The sequence below is a fragment of the Equus przewalskii genome, chromosome 17, assembly GCF_037783145.1.
Source record: "Equus przewalskii isolate Varuska chromosome 17, EquPr2, whole genome shotgun sequence".
NCBI lineage: Eukaryota > Metazoa > Chordata > Mammalia > Perissodactyla > Equidae > Equus > Equus przewalskii.
This window is the reverse complement of record NC_091847.1, coordinates 52720341-52737053: the sequence shown is the minus strand read 5'-3', so window position 1 is coordinate 52737053 and position 16713 is coordinate 52720341. Positions and strand designations below refer to the sequence as shown.

Here is a 16713-nt window from a genome sequence, read left to right as displayed (position 1 = left end):
TTTATAAAATGATAAACTAAGAAAACTTGTAGAAAATTTTTCAAATGATAAGACATTCTTCTGGAAATTAAAATATAAGTAAGATACTCAGTACTTTGAAAACAATGATGTCAAGGATTCTAAAAACATTCTGTCACGAACTTTTTTCTGCCATACCAAGTAACCATCATGTAATTAATTTGTTTAATGAATATCTGGGAAACAAATATCAATCACTGATTGATTGATCTCTGAGTAGTTGCTTTCTGGTTGATTTATAGCACTATTTTATCCTTCAAGTGAAAGAGGATATATCAGTCACACATTTTTATTAATGGAAGACCCTTTTAGCAGTTATGTGCCACCCAGTAATCTTCTAAATAAAAGTTATTTTTCTGAAATTATTTGGAACAAAAGGGACAAAGGCACATTAGAAGTTATTTTTTAAGAGTTAATAGTAACTGAATATAAAAATAGGAAAAAGATATATTAATAAACATGTAATTTATTTAAAAATTACAAATTTTCAATAATGATAAGAATATGTCTAATCTCACTAATAAGAGAAGTATATTTTAAAATAATACCATGCCATTTTTGCCTACAAAATTTATCACAATTGAACAAAAATAATATCCTATATTGATAAATATATTAGAAAATGGGCATTGAAATATTGCTGGTGGAAATTTAAATTGATGCCACTTTTCTGGTGGTCATCTTGCAATGTGTTTCAAAAGCCTTTTAAAAACATGCATAGGGGCAGCCCAATGGCCAAGTGGTTAAGCTCGTGTGCTCTGCTTGGGCGGCCCAGGGCTTTGAAAGTTCAGATCCTGGGCATGGACACGGCACTGCTCATCAGGACACGCTGAGGGGGCGTCCCACATAGCACAACCAGAGGCACTCACAACTAGAATATACAACTACGTACTGGGGGGTTTTGGGGAGAAGAAGAAGAAGAAAAAGAAGATTAGCAACAGATTTTAGCTCAGGTGCCAATCTTAAATAAATAAATAAAAATAAAAACATGTATACATTTTGACCCCACAGTCTACTTCTAGGAACTTATTCTAGGAAAATAATCATGAATGTGACTACAAATAAGCTATAAACAAGTTATATAATTTTCAGTAATGAAAAAGTAAAAACAACCTAAATAAGAGAGAATTTGCTAATTAAAGTATGATAATTCAATCTTTACTATATAATGATTAAAATAAACCATATAGAAATAAACAAGATATCAAAATAATAGAATACTATGCATCTGTTAAAAAATGAGGAAGTTCTATACGTATTAAAATAAAATGATCTGCATTATGTATTGCTAACTAAACAAAAGTTATGTTCAGGGGCCAGTCCTGTGGCCGAGTGGTTAAGTTCGCATGCTCCGCTTTGGCGAACCAGGGTTCCACTGGTTCGGATCCTGCCTGCGCACATGGCACTGCTCATCAGGCCACGCTGAGGCGGTATCCCACATGCCACAACTAGAGGGACCCACAACTAGAATACACGACTATGTACCGGGGAGCTTTGGGGAGAAGAAGGAAAAATAAAAACTTTAAAAATTTTTTTTTAAAAAAGGAAGTTATGTTCAGAAAAGTGTGTATGGCATGCTATCATTTCTGTAAAAAAAAGAAAGAAAAGAATATGCTCGGCCCTCTGTATCTGCGGGTTCTGTATTCATGGATTCAACCAACTGCAGACTAAAAGGCCTATGGCAGTTGCGTCTGTACTAAACATATACAGACTTTTTTTTGTCAGTATTCTCTAACAATGCAGTATAACAACTACTTACATAGTATTTACATTGTATTAGGTACTAGAAGTAATCTAGCGATGATTTAAAGTATACAGAAGGATATGCATAGATTATATGCAAATACTATGCCATTTTATAAAAGGGACTTGAGCATCCGTGGGTTTTGGTATCCGCCAGGGGTCCTGGAACCAATCTCCCACAGATACTGAGGGACAATTTTACATATTTACATATTTACTTCACTAAGTATACATCATCTCTGGAAGAACATATAAGGAATTACCTGTGGGAAAAAGAACTGAATGTCTAGGCACAGGGTAGGAAGGAGAGACTTCACTGTATACTCTTGGGTATGAATTCTGAATCATGTGGTTATACTTATTTTTATAAGCAAAATAATGTCATGGAATATTAAATAACACGGGAAGGAGTTCTGCTTTCAGTTTGACTGAGTAAGCTCCTATCAGACCAACCCTCTCTCAGATAACTGTAAACTCAAGACAAAATACAGGAAACAACTACCTGAAGGCTCTTTACAGTGAACAAAAACAGGAAAATTCTGGAGGGGAGGTGACACTTGGAAGATGGGATAAAGCACAGGGTAAGTTTCCCATTTTTGTTACAGCTTTAGCCTGAGGGAAGGCCACAGTCAATGCTGTACAATACCATGCAGGTAACTGAGGAAAACCTTGGTCTTTCTGGCCCGGAGGACTGGAAGTCAATCACAGGCACCAGGAAGTGAAGGGGGAATCCCGTAAGGGAGAGTGTTAGAGAGAGGAACCCACAAATTCCGTGAAAAAAAAAAAACTCTGCCCAAATCTCCATCTGATTCATGAATCAGCACATGTGGGGCAGACTGCAAGCAGCTCAGCTAAAGATCAACGAACTGAACAGAAATTTGAGTTGCCGACCAGGGGACAGTTTGCAGGTTGAGTACAACCAAGTAAACTGTCTGCTGAAACAAGAGTTATTTCTTCTTAGGTGAGTTTTGGTGATTTGCGGCTTGCAAGGAATTGGTTCTTTTCTTCTAAGTTACTGAATACACTTAGAGCTGTTTGTAGTATTCCCCTATTATCCCCCTAAGGTCTGTGGGGTCTATAATGGTATCTCTTATCCTGACACATAACTTGTGTCTTCTTCCTTTTTTTTCTTTGCCAATCTTTGTCAATGATATAGAGTTTATCAATTTTATTTATCTTTTCAAAGAACTAGCTTTTAGTCGGATGGATTTTCTCTACTGTTTTGTTGTTTTCAATTTTACTGACTTCTGCTCTTCATTATTTCCTTCCTTGGGAATTATTTTGTTCTTTTTTTAAGGTGAAAGTTTATATTATTAATTTGAGACTTTTCTTATTGTCTAATATAAGCATTTAATGCTATAAATTTCCCTGTAAGCACTACTTTTGCTACATCCCATAAATCTTGGTACGTTGATTTTCATTTTCATTCCATTCAAAATATTTTCTAATTACCCTTGAGACTTCTTTTTTGATCCACAGACTAAAAGTGTATTGTGTAATTTCCAAGAATTTGGAGATTTTTCCAGATAGCCTTCTGGAATTGATTTCAAATTTAATTTCATTATTGCCAGAAATCATACTTTGTTACGTCTCCTTTACATTTATGAAGATTTATTTTATGACCCAGGATATGGTCCACCTTTGTGTATGTTCCACGTGCACTGCAAAAGAATGTGTTTTCCACTGTTGTTGGCTAGAGTATTCTATAAATATCAATTAGATCCAGTGGCTGATGGTATTGTTCAGTTGTTTTAAATCCTTGATTTAAAAGATTTTCTTTTAATCTTTAATCCTAGATTTTCTGTCTACTGGTTCTTCTGATGACCGAAAAAGAAGTATTGAACAATGTCTCCAATTCTAACTGTGGAATTGCCAATCTCTCCTTTCACTTCTATCAGTTCTTGCTTCATGTATTTTTGTTACTAGGTGCATATACACTTAGGACTGTTACATCTCCTTGGTAAAATGAACCTGTCTTGATTTTGTAATGACCCTCCTTCTCCCTGGTAATCCACTTTGCTCTAAAGTCTACTTTAGCCTGTATTTATATAGCCAATCCAACTGTCTTTTGATCAGTGCTTACACAGTGTATCCTCTTTCATTCTTTTACATTTCACCTCTTTAAAGTGAGTTACTCACAAACAGCATATAGCTGAGTCTTGGGTTTTTTCTTTTCAATCTGACACACTCCAACTTTTAATTGGTGTGTTTGGACGATTTACACTTAATGTAATTCTAGATATATTTGACTTTAGGTCTGCATTATATTGTTGTTTTCTATTTGATCCCTCTGTTTTTTGTTCCTTTGTTTCCCTTTCCTGCCTTCTTTTTGAATATTTTCTTAGTATTCCATTTTAATTTATTTGTTGGGTTTTTACCCATATCTTGTCGTGTAGCTTAAAAGTTGCTCTAGGATTACAATATACATACTTAACTTTTCTGTTTACTAAAATTAATATTTTACAAATTCAAGTAGAATGTAGAAATCTTACCACCGTATAGGTCCCTATGTTCTGCCCTCTTTATATTGTGGTTATCATGTGTATTACAGGAAATGTAATTTTGGCTTACAATGGTCAGACATATTTTTAAGATGTTAAGAGGAGAAACATAGTATTATATTTACCTAGATATTTACCATTTCTGTGGCTCTTACTTGATTCCTAAAGTTCCATGTTTCCCTGTGGTACCATTCCCTTTCTATCTAAAAAACCTCCTTTAGCATTTCTTTTAGAGCAAGGCTACTGGCAACAAAGTCTCTAAGTTTTCTTACAGGTCAGGATGTTTTTATTTCCCCTTCATTCCTGAAGAATATTTTGACTGGATATAGAATTCTGGGTTGACAGATCTTTTCTTTCAGAACTTTAAAAATGTTGTTTCACTGCCTTTAGGCATGCATGATTTATAACGAAAAATTCTCAGAAATTGTTTTTTACCAGTAAGCAATGTGGTGTTTTCCTTTAGCTGCTTTCAAACTTGTTTTCTTTGTCTTTGCTTTTCAGCAGTTTGTTCATTTAGCCATGGATTTCTTTGAGTTTATCTTGTTTGGAGTTCACCAACTTTCTTGAATCGGTAAGGTTAAGTTTTTTGGCATTTTGAGTTTTCAGCCATTATCTATTCAAAAACTTTTTCCACATCACACTCTTCTCTCTCTGAGACGCTAATGACAGATTGTAGATATTTGGGTATTATCCCTCAGTCCCTGAGGCTCTCTTCTTTTTGCTCGTTTCAATCTTTTTCCTCTCTTTGTTCAGATTACATAATTTCTACTGATCTATCTTCAAATTCACTGACTCTTCTGTCATCTCACCTCTACTATTGGGCCCATCAAGTAAATTGTTTACTTTGGTTATTGTGTTTTTCAATTATATTATAAAATTTGCATTCTTTTTTATAGCTTCTTTTTTGTACTGAGATGTTTTACCTTTCCATTCATATCAAGAGTATTCATCCTTAAAATAGCTGCTTTAAAGTGTTTGTCTGATAATCTCAACATCCAGATCATCTTGTGGGTAGTATCTGTTGATTGTCTTTTCCCTTCCAAGTTGTTGAGATTTTCCTGTTTTTCTGTATATTAAGTAATTTTTGATGGTATCATTTGGATTGTAACATCATGTTATGAAGTTTTGGGTCCATTTTCTGTCCACACCCAGTACACAGTTCCAGTATTCACACTGTCTGAAACCAGGCTGAGTGATATGGAAGGAAAAACCCATGAAACTCACACTGGATTATTCCTACTTTGAGTTCTGATTTCTTTCTCCTATTGCCTGTACCTTTTACTTTTAAGAGTCTTCAGATAGCTGCTCCATGCAGTATTCAGGTTTTTGGTTACATTCACAGGGAGAGACACAATGGAGTGTTATTAAACCATCTTATCTGGAACAAGAACCAGTCTACATTAAACATTAATGAACTATACACCATAATTAAAAGGCAGAACTTACCAGAATGGTTAAAAAAAAAAGAACCAAGCATATTCTTTTTACAACAAATGTACTTTAAATATAAAGACACAGAAAGTTTGAAAGCAAGTGGATAGGTAAATATATGTCTTGTAAAGAAGAAGAAGGCTGGGCTAAAATTGACTTCAAGACAAAGAATATTACCAATGAAAAATAATATTTCATAAAGGTAAAAGAGCCAATTCACTAAAAGGTATAACAATTATAAATGCGTATGCACCTAAAAACAGAGCTTCAAAATAGACGAAGCAAAACTTAACAGAATTAAAGGGAGAAACAGATAATTGCATAAACATAATTGGAAATTTTCATACTCCTCTTTCAGGAATATATACAATAAGGAAAAAAACAGTAAAGACATAGATGATTACAATAACCATCTTAACCGAACTGACCTGATATTTACAAAACATTGTACCCAACAACTACAAATTGTATATTTTGTACACCAAGGTAGACCATATGCTATGTCATAAAATGAGTCTCAGTAAATTTTGAAGGACTAAATCGTAGAGAGTATGTTCTCTGAGTTCAATGGAATTAAATTATAAATCAATAACAATAAGATATCTAGGAAACTCCCAGATATTTGGAAATTAATAACACACTTCTAAGTAATCCATAGATAAAGAAAGAAATCACAAGGGAAATTTTAAAATATTTCAAACTGAATGATAACAAAAGGTTAAGGAATAATCTTTCCAATATATCATCAAGTAAAAAGTGGATTAAAATAGAGTATACAGCATTGACCTATTTTTATTTTAAAAAATAAGCTGTATATATATATAAGAGAGAGAGAGAGAGAGAAATATGGCTACAAAGTGTGTACAAATATCAAATTATTGTTATATAGCTGAAATATATTTAATGCTGTATACCAATTTTACCACTATAAAAAAAAAGAAATACGGCTACAAACAATACATGCTAACAGTGACACATTTTACTTTTGCAGTTAAAAAAATTTAAATGCTGAGTGAGTCCTAAGTGCTCATTATGAGTGAATTTTTTCTCATTTTTACCAACCTGCATTTTCCAAATGCTTGACTTTGAACATTTGTTACTTTTGTTTCAACGACTGTATTTTTCATTTTTAGAATTTCTGTGCATTTTAGAATTTTCAAATTCATCTTTTTTTTCCCATAATCTCTTACTTTTACTTTATGGATTTCATTCCTTCCTTTATATCTTTGAACATTTTTATTTTATTTTTAACTTTTTTTTTTCTTGGTGAGGAAGATGGCCTCTGAGCTACCATCTGTGCCAATCTTCCTCTATTTTGTACATGGGATGCCACCACAGCATGGCTTGATGAGCAGTGTGTAGGTCCATGTCCAGGATCCAAATCTGCAAACCCCAGGCCGCCAAAGTGCAGCACACAGACTTAACCACTACACCACCAGGCTGGCCCCAATTTCTAACTGTTTATTATAGAAAATGTCACATACATAAAAATTTAGAAAAATTGCCTAATGAACTCTCATACATTCATCATTGCTTCAACAGTTATCAAATTCCTGCCATTAAATTATTTTGAAGCTAATTCCAGTCATATCATTTTATTCACAATACTTCAGTATGTGACTGTAAAAAAGAAACTTTTCTTTTCTTTTCTTTTTTGCTGAGGAACATTCGCCCTGAGCTAACATCTGTGCCAATCTTTCTCTATTTTTTAGTATGTGGGCCACCAGCACAGCATGGCTGCTAAGAGAACAGTGTATACGTCCATCCCAGGAAATGAACCCAGGCCACTGAAGCAAAGTGTACTGAACTTAACCACTAGGCCACTGGGGCTGGCCCCAAAAATGCTTTTTATAAACATAAACAAAATACAATGATCACACCTGGTTTTATAAATAACTCCTTAATATTATCAAATACCTTTGAAAACTTCAACTGTACTGTTTTAAACCTCTTTCATTTAGCTCTAATTGTCCCTTGGATGTGAATTTCCTGTATTTGTTGGGTCTATAAATAGTTCCTCCTTCAGTACTGAATTTGCTCATGTATTTATAATTTTTTTCTCTGAAATCACTGTCAAAAGGAATTATCTCTAGGAGAGACTTTGTAGGCCTTGGGTAATGGAGGCCTCCATATGAGTGATTGCTAAAATACATACATCCTCCTTCCCTGAATCTAAACTGTTCAGGAAGACACTGAAAAGCACAAGCCCACAGTCCATTATTTTAAGTGGGAAAAATAATAATGTATTCCTAGCCCACATTTAAAAACTCAATCAATTTCCCCAAATACTACTAAAATGTTTTAAAACCCATATAACAATCTATGAAGAACTTCTGCATAATAAAAAGCATGTAAAACACTAATGCCTATTTATTTAACTCTCAATGAACTTACAGTAGTTGTGCTGATGTGCAGTTCATAATAATAATGTATCTTACTGGATAAAAATTTTACTTCTCTTCCTTTTTTTTTTTTGAGGAAGATCAGCCCTGAGCTAACATCTGCTGCCAATCCTCCTCTTTCTGCTGAGGAAGACTGGCTCTGAGCTAACATTCGTGCCCATCTTCCTCTACTTTCTATGTGGGATGCCCACCACAGCATCACTTGCCAAGTGGTGCCATGTCTGCAACCAGGATCCAAACCGGAGAACCCCAGGCCGCCCAAAGTGGATCGTGCACACTTAACTGCTGCGTCACCAGGCTGGCCCCTTACTTGTCTTCTCTACTACAAAAAACTCTTACTATAATGTAAATAGGACTTCTGCTCGTAACCATGAAGGAACAACAGGGCCGAGAATTACCTTCCTACTGTAAACAAACAGAAAACTGGACAAAATATATAAAACTGGTTTTGGACACTGGACAACAGGTACAGTAGGATTACAATCCTGAGAGAAAGGAAACAAACAAGGTAAGCCCTACCATCATGTTGGCTCCAGCGCTCAATGTTGTTGGAGACAATTTCCAGACCACAGTGCAGGAAGGGGGCACCCAGACATAGCCCAAAGATCACTCCAAGTTCAAGAAACAGATATTGAAGTTCATGGAGGCCAGAGTGGCTAGAATTTGCAGAACAAAGCACCAAGGTGGAAGGAACTACCCAAAGAAAATGTTCTAGAAATCTGTATAGTGGTTCTTTTGAGCCTTTGGCTGAATACCAACTTGCACACACATAGGGTGAAACCCCACAAGGCCAAACAAGGAACAAATTTTGAGGAACAAGCAATTACCAGGAACTATGAGTAAAAAAAGTTCACAAAGGGCCAGCCTAGGGGCGTGGTGGTTAAGTTTACATGCTCCGCTTCGGTGGCCTGGGGTTGGCAGGTTTGTATGCCAGGTGCAGACCTACACAGCGCTCATCAAGCCACACTGTGGTGGCATCCCACATACAAAATAGAGGAAGGTTGCCACAGATGTTAGCTCAGCAACAATCTTCCTCAAGCAAAAAAGAGGAAGACTGGAAACAGATATTAGCTCACGGCCAACCTTCCTCACAAAAAAAGTTCATAAAGCTAACACTGAGCAAGGAATCTTTGAGCTCCCACCAGCTGGAGTAAGAATATCTCATTTAGTACACAGGGCATTCAGTGAAGATCCCAAAAGGATCACATCCCTTAGCAGTGGGACTAAACTAGCCCTAGAATAAAAGCTACACAAGAGATACCCTAGAAAAGCTTTAAAAAAGGCCTAAAAGTTATGAAACTGTTCCATAAGTAACTTAACTAAAGATAAAACAAAGTCAAACATCTTTTAAAGGAATAGAACAAAATCCAACTCAACAAATAAAATCTACAATGTCCATCATCCAATCAAAAATTACTAGACATGTCAACAAGTAGGAAAATGTAACCCCAAACCAGAAGAAAATTAAATCAACAGAAACAGATCCAGAAATTACAGAGATAATGGAGTTTGCAGACAAGGATGCTAAAACAGCTATTATAAGTATGCTGAATATGCTCAAAGATTTAAAGAAAAACATGAAGGTAATGAACAGAGAAATGGGAAATATACAAAAAGAACCAAATGGAACACGTAGAGATGAAAAATACAATATCTCAAACAAAAATATAACTAAATGAGATTAACAGCAGATTAGATAATGCAGAAGAAAAGGTCAGTGCATTTAAGGACATAGCAGTAGAAACTACCCATAGTAAATATAGAAACTACATCTTTTAATCTGAGTCCATGTAACTTAAATGTTTTCAATGGCAGTTATATGCAGATTCATTATAGCAGATTTCCCATTGGAGAAGGAAATCTGATTAAAATCTGAATATTTCATATCAAATATTCACATAGTGGGTAAAGAGATACAGGTATGCTGGGGTCTTGTGTGATTTACTGGTTCCAAACTAGTGTTTGTTTCTCAGCACAGTACAGGTTGCCCCAGCTGAGCCTACAAAAGACATGTAGCTCAGAGTTCAATCTCTCACAAGAAACTGTACTGACCCATAGCCTGGGACAGCAGAGAGCTCAATTTCAGGATAGGAGTCAGGGCAGGGAGCAGAGTAGCATTTTTCAGACTTGTAATCTAGGTAAGGAATCCAGTTTCTGCTCCCCACCTGGGTCTTTCACCTAGACACTTACATTCTCACGGATGTTAAAACCAGTTCCTAAGGCTTATATCTAGTCCAGAATCCCTCCTTTGACACAGAGAGGAGGAGGACTGTGTGCAGAGGGGACACCTCAAATCTTGCTAATACTTATGGGTCCTCTCTTCATTTTGGTGCCTGTAGTTTTCTCTTCTTGTGTTTGAACCTAGCAATATATATATTTAATGTTTAAATGCTTTATTCAACATTTCTAGAGTTTTGGAGTGGAAACAGAGAATTCCTACATGTGCTCAGTTTGTCTTCTCAACGGTTTTAGATATAACTTTTGTAATAAGAAAATAACCAATAAGCGTACTATCAAAAGATAAATGAAAGAAGCAGCAGTAGTAATCGAAAAAGCCTATCTCCATATTCTAATGAACTCTGCGAAGAAAAGTAATCCCAACTTGGTTTTAAGAATCTTAGTAAGAAATGATAAAAGGTCTGAGGATTGTGAATCTGAACTTGTCCTTCAGAAAGAATCACTACCCTCTCACAATCATATAGCAATTCACTCATCTCAAAAAACAAGTTACAATATCACAACGTTTTCAGTTTTAATGAAACTATATCTTTACTAAGAATAAGTCCTCAAAAAACAGATTTTGTCACACCCACATGATACCTACACAAAATATAATTTTTCATTCGGATATTATTTAAATGATAAATTACCTTTGTGTTTATTCAGAAGCTTGTAGCCTTCACAGTATCTGCCTGGTGAAATCATCATGTTGGCTGTGTCAAGATAAGAGTATGTCGCAGCAAAATCAAATTCCTTTTTACCATCCCACCAACATTTCTGCTTAGCATAGTTCCTCATGTCTGCGTGTTCCCGATCAATCTTGGTTGTTATAGAAAGCTGATTAGAAATATTACGAACTCCCTCTATTTTCAAAGAAGAACAGGGGAAGGGAGAAAAAAGTCATATTTAACATAATGTATCTATCTGTACATTATGATTCTCAATCACTATTTAAATATAAATGTAGACTTCAAAATTTTGTACCATGTGTACCTATTACATATTCAAAAAGATAAATTAATTACTTTCTTAAATTAAACTTTTTACTTCGAGATAATTTTAGATTTACATGCAGTTGTAAGAAGTAATAGATCCTATGTGCCCTTTACCCCGTTTCCCCCAATGGCAACACATGGTATAACATCACAACCAAAGCACTGGTATTGATACATTCAAGATATAGAATATTTCCATCACCACAAGGATCACTCACATTGCCATTTTATAGCCACACCCACTTATCTCCCACTGCCACCCCCTTGTTAATCCCAGGCAATCACTAGTCTGTTATCCATTTCCATAACTGTCATTTCAAGAATATTATATAAATGGAATCATACAGTATATAACCTTTTGGGGTTTTTTTACTGAGTATAATTTTCTAAAGATCATCCAGATTATTTTGTGTATCAACAGTTCATTCCTTTTCATTGCTGAGTAGTATTCCATGATATGGATGGACTACAGTTTGTTTAACCATTCATAAGTTAAAGGACATCTGGGTTGCTTCCAGTTTTTGGCTACCATGGAAAAAGCTGCTATAAATATTCATGTGCAGGTTTTCGTGTGAATTTAAGTTTTTATTTCTCTGGTATAAATGCACAAGATTGTAATTGCTGGGTAGTTGCATGTTTACTTTTTTAAAAAACTGCCAAATTGTTACCCAGAGTGGCTGTATATTCTTACTAGCCATGTATCAGTGATCCAATCTATATGTTCTCGCTAGAATTTCGTGGTGTCATTTTTTATTTTAGCCATTCTGATAAAGGTAGAGTAATATCTCATTGTGGTTTTCATTTGCATTTCCCTAATAGCAAAGGATGCGAACATCATTTCATGTGCTTTTTTGACATCTGTATATCAGTTTAGGTCTCTTCATGTCTTCTGCCCATTTTTATAATCAGATTTTTTTACTATTGAGTTTCAGAGTTCTTTATATTCTAAATATTAGTCTTCTACATGAATTACTTTTAAAAAAATAGTCATAAATAAGTTTAGGACAGAAACATAAGGCTTCCAAAAATATCATGGCACTAAGTTGTAAATAAAATTTTCAACTAAAATACAAAATAGAAGACATAAAATCTTATTCTAAAGAGATTATAATAAAAGAAATAGATCACAATAAACGAAAATTGATGTTTTAAAACAGATTTAGAATGACAGTCTGCCAAGTAGAAATCAATTAAATTACTTTAAAGAAGTCACACTTGGGATATTCTCACTACAAAAACTAGACTAAGTCATGATAGAATCAAAGATAGAGAAAAGGAATTTTCCATCTGATAGATAATCTCCTACTATTTACTTTAGCTATTTAGTTCTTGGACCCAGTTAGTAATAGGAAGAGGAATCCATGGACAAAATTAATCTACAACTAGACAATTAGACCCAATGAAGGTACTCATTTCAGATGGCTAGGTGGGACTATCTTTTTCAACAGAATACATTTACTCATTTCCTGCTTGCATACAGCAAACATAAGAAAATTAAAAGTGCTTAATGTGCAATCAGGCCAATTATCACAATAAGAAAAATAGTCTAAATTCAATTTTATATATTAATAAACATACATGAAAAATATAAAATAAAATGTTCTTCAAAACAACTAGCAATGACCTATTGTGAAAACTAACATCCAAATCCTCCAAAGTTCAAGGCTCCCTTCATGAAGCCTTTCTGAACCCCTCCAGCTCACAATGACTTTTCGTTTCTCTAAATGTTCACAGCATCTGTGTATCTGTATCATTCATGAACCATTTAATATTTTCACATGTGTATCTTATCTCTCTAGTAAAATTAGGAGATCCAGAAGGTAAGTACATAGGAATTATGTGATCACGCTTGAGCACAAGGCTGTCCTCTAGCTGAACAGAGAGTCAGGATGGAAGGATTTAAATTCTAACTCTTTCACTTATTGCCTTGAGAAATCACTTCACATCTCTGGATTTCCTCACTTGAAAAATAAGAGGAATATATTATCATAACGAAACTATGAAAAAAAAAAGCAAAGCATTCTAAAACAGTCAAATTGGTTAGTTTACTCAATGATATCAAACTTTAAATTTTGTTATTATATCTTTATTATATTTATGTATAAACATGTAAATTTATATATGTGATAAATATATTATAATTATATATTTATTATTATATATTATTATATCAATATATTCAGATACCCATCACCAACACCATTCCTCTTTCCTCACCTCCATACCTATGTACGATAAAATTTTGGAGTTCAGCCCAAAGTTAAAAGAAGAAAAGGTAAGGAATTATTAAAAAGTGGAAAAGTACGAAAAAACAGCCAAGATCTGCTGCACAGAAAAAATATATATATATATGTCATATGAAATTCATGTTCACATAGATGAAAAAGAGATACTTTTTCTTTTTTTCAAGAAAGTTCTTTATAGTGGTTTCACTGTATGCTCTTTCAAATTTTTTCATTTCTCCTGCAGTTCAACCCTTCATTGCACTGGATTATAAATCTTGAAAGACAATTACATGCAATGTCTTCAATTTAGGGGGTATTTTATTAATTGTAAGACTAATTAAACCATGAAAAGTTGTCCATACCTTGTACTTTTTCTGCTGCCCAGTACTTTCCTGCAGTCTCCAGAATCCAGGCTTCATTCCTATCCGCTATCAGGAAACTGTTGTGATAGCTAAACACCATCCTACCCTCGGAACAATTTCCACCCTGGCCATATTTTTCTAATAAATCAACAATGACATTGAGGGCTTTTTCAGCTGTATCAGCTCTTTCGAGGCCAAGCCTAAAATGAAAATATTAAAGTCCTCGGATTAAAATAAATTTCCATTATTTTTCTTAAATAATTTCATGCATGTGAGATTTTGTATTTATATTCAAAGTAAAAATACTTTCAAATCAACAGATAAACTGAAATCCAACTTTTCAACTATTGCTTCTGAAGTCAGTTTGGAATCATGAAAACAAAGTTTTTGGAGTCAAACAGATCAATGTTCAAATTCCAACTTGGTAATATATTGGCAAGTTACTTTATCTCTGAACCTCAGGCATCTCATCTGTAAAATGAGGATTAAAATATCTACCCCATGAGGTTATTGTGAAAATTAAAGTGTGATAAAGTCTGTTAGGTATTTCCAATAAATCATAATTTGAAATTCCTTCCCTTCTCCCAATTAATGATATTTGAGAGTCGTGAAATTGCATGCTTGTACTCTGAAGCATTTTTTACACAAACTATAAAGTATCAAAGTCCAAAAATGAAAAAAATAGAAAAATAAAACATGTAAGCATTACACCAAAATTTAAAATATAGACAAGTTCTATAGTGCAAAAATATAACAGAAAAATAACCTGACAAGGTCCATGCCTAATAATGCCTCTTCATCACAAACTTCTTCTCTTCCCCATACAGCTTCATTCCCAATACAAACTCCATGCTCATTGGCTCCCATTTCTGCCCCCCATAACCAAGCTGGGCGACTAAGGACAACAGCATATGTTTCAGGGACTTGATCAATTTCTATGTAAGTACACTGTAAAAAAAAGTCATAGCAACAACCATAAAACCAAAAAAGAAAAGTTTTCAAAATTCAGAATCTTAAAAATCAATCAGAAGATATGACCATTATGAGATACACGAAATATAACTAAATTTAAATTTTTAATAATAAAAGCATTACCCTTAAAACATATTCAGATTGACCCTAACCATTTATTCATTCAAATATTTGCTAAGCATATCCTATTATAAAGCATTCTGTTAAGAGATATGTTAGTTACAAAGATGAATCAGATACAGATCTTGCTTTCAAGAAACTAAGACTTGTACATTAACTAAGATACAACAAAATATAAAGTATAAAGGCCATGAAGAGAAGTGAAGATGAGGTGCTAAGAGAAGCTCAGGAGAGAGAGAGTTTCTAGTTGTAAAATCGTGAAACACTTTGTAGAGGAAGATGTATGCTAGTTGAAGTTTAAGGAAGCAGTTCTCAATCTCAATGTCTAGTGTTTCTTGGTTAATGATCTAAGTCCCATATGGTAGCCCTTAAATACAAGGGTATTAGCATAGAAGCCCATGTCACATATGGAAGTCATCCATCTGATATGTCCACAGCAGTGAAAAGAATCAGAACCACCCTAGACAGGACAGTCTAGATTTGAATATGAAGAGATACAGTGGAAATGGATTCAAGATGAAAAACAGTCTCAGCAAAAGAAAAAAACAGTCCTGGTATACAGAAAACATCTAATATTTAATATTGGAATATCAGTAAAATGAAATCTAAAAAATATATAACTTAGCAATAAAAGCATATGTTAACTTTTAAGTTCCATGTTAAATGGATTTTTAATAAAATTTTTTAAAGGATCCTTTAATTAATGTGTATCCTACCAAATGATGGCATAAAACCCATGTTGAGAGTGTGACCACTGGGCTCAATAAACCTTTTTTGATAAGAAACTGTTATTCCCAGTCTGGAACGACTTTTCCTATTCTATACCAATCAGAATACTTTTTGTCCATCAAACTCCAGCTGAAACCCCAACTCCTGGTGAAACCTTCCTTGATTCCTAGTCTGAATTAATTTCTCCTTGTCCACTGCTGTCACAGCTTGCTGCTCTTACTTAAATGTAGCATTTAAAGCATCCTACTGTATAGCGGGGTTAGTTACATATCCATCCTATTCCTCTACTAGACCAAGCTCCTGGAAGACAGTCCTAGTCTTGACAGCAGGCTTGAAATCCCTGCCCTATTTAACACATGTTTGCATATGGTAGGCATGCAAATGTCTGATCAAAGAACTAACAATTATTATTGGTGTTGTTTCAGCTTCCTCCAGATCACTGAAATAGAAGACCAGAAGTCTGATTCACATATTTTTCAAATTTAAATTCTTGAATTTTTAACTTCTATAGTCTCTGCCAAATAGCTAGCTAACGAGAGAAATACCTGTTTACGATATTTTTAAAGAAGCATATTGCTAACAAAACACGTATTTCACCTACCTTAAGATGTTCTCTCAGGTTATCATGAACTGCAGCAGGAAAATAAACCACCTCTTGTACTTCATCGCAGGGTCTATCTGAATTTTTTCCAAAAATAATCCTGTTATCAACTGTTGCTGGAGGTAATGCCACGAAAGTGTCACAGGAACAAAGTTTCATTTTTTTAAAACTAAAAATCATACAGAAGTTTCAAAACAAAAAGAGAACAACATTTTTTAAGTATATACAAAACAAAGTTTTACTTGATGACCAAGTTTATTATTGCCATATCTAATAAGGGTGTTCATTAAAGTTTTAAACTTCATATAATGTAGTACAAAACTCAATAACAAAATGACTTGGGAATGAATCTTGTACTACAATAATCAATAAGAAAATGGCAACAACAAGTACC

The 16713-nt window shown here is 34.2% G+C and overlaps 1 protein-coding gene across 6 annotated transcripts in view; it reads right to left on the bottom strand.

Moving 5' to 3' along the window:
- The window catches only part of SCRN3 (secernin 3), a 36889-nt gene that overhangs the window by 18314 nt on the left and 1862 nt on the right, over positions 1–16713 (bottom strand). For 5 of the 6 annotated variants that reach the window (XR_011528804.1, XM_008528265.2, XM_008528266.2 and 2 more), the window contains exons 2-5: positions 16320–16488; positions 14664–14845; positions 13898–14097; positions 10966–11178 (exon numbers count right to left, since the gene is read on the bottom strand). Coding sequence is in view for 5 of the 6 variants with exons in the window: in XM_008528265.2 (XP_008526487.1) it covers positions 10966–11178; positions 13898–14097; positions 14664–14845; positions 16320–16478 (754 nt within the window). In the remaining variant the exon portion in view is untranslated. The remainder of the gene's footprint in view (positions 1–10965; positions 11179–13897; positions 14098–14663; positions 14846–16319; positions 16489–16713) is intronic. The other variant, XM_070581579.1, reaches the window with a different exon arrangement.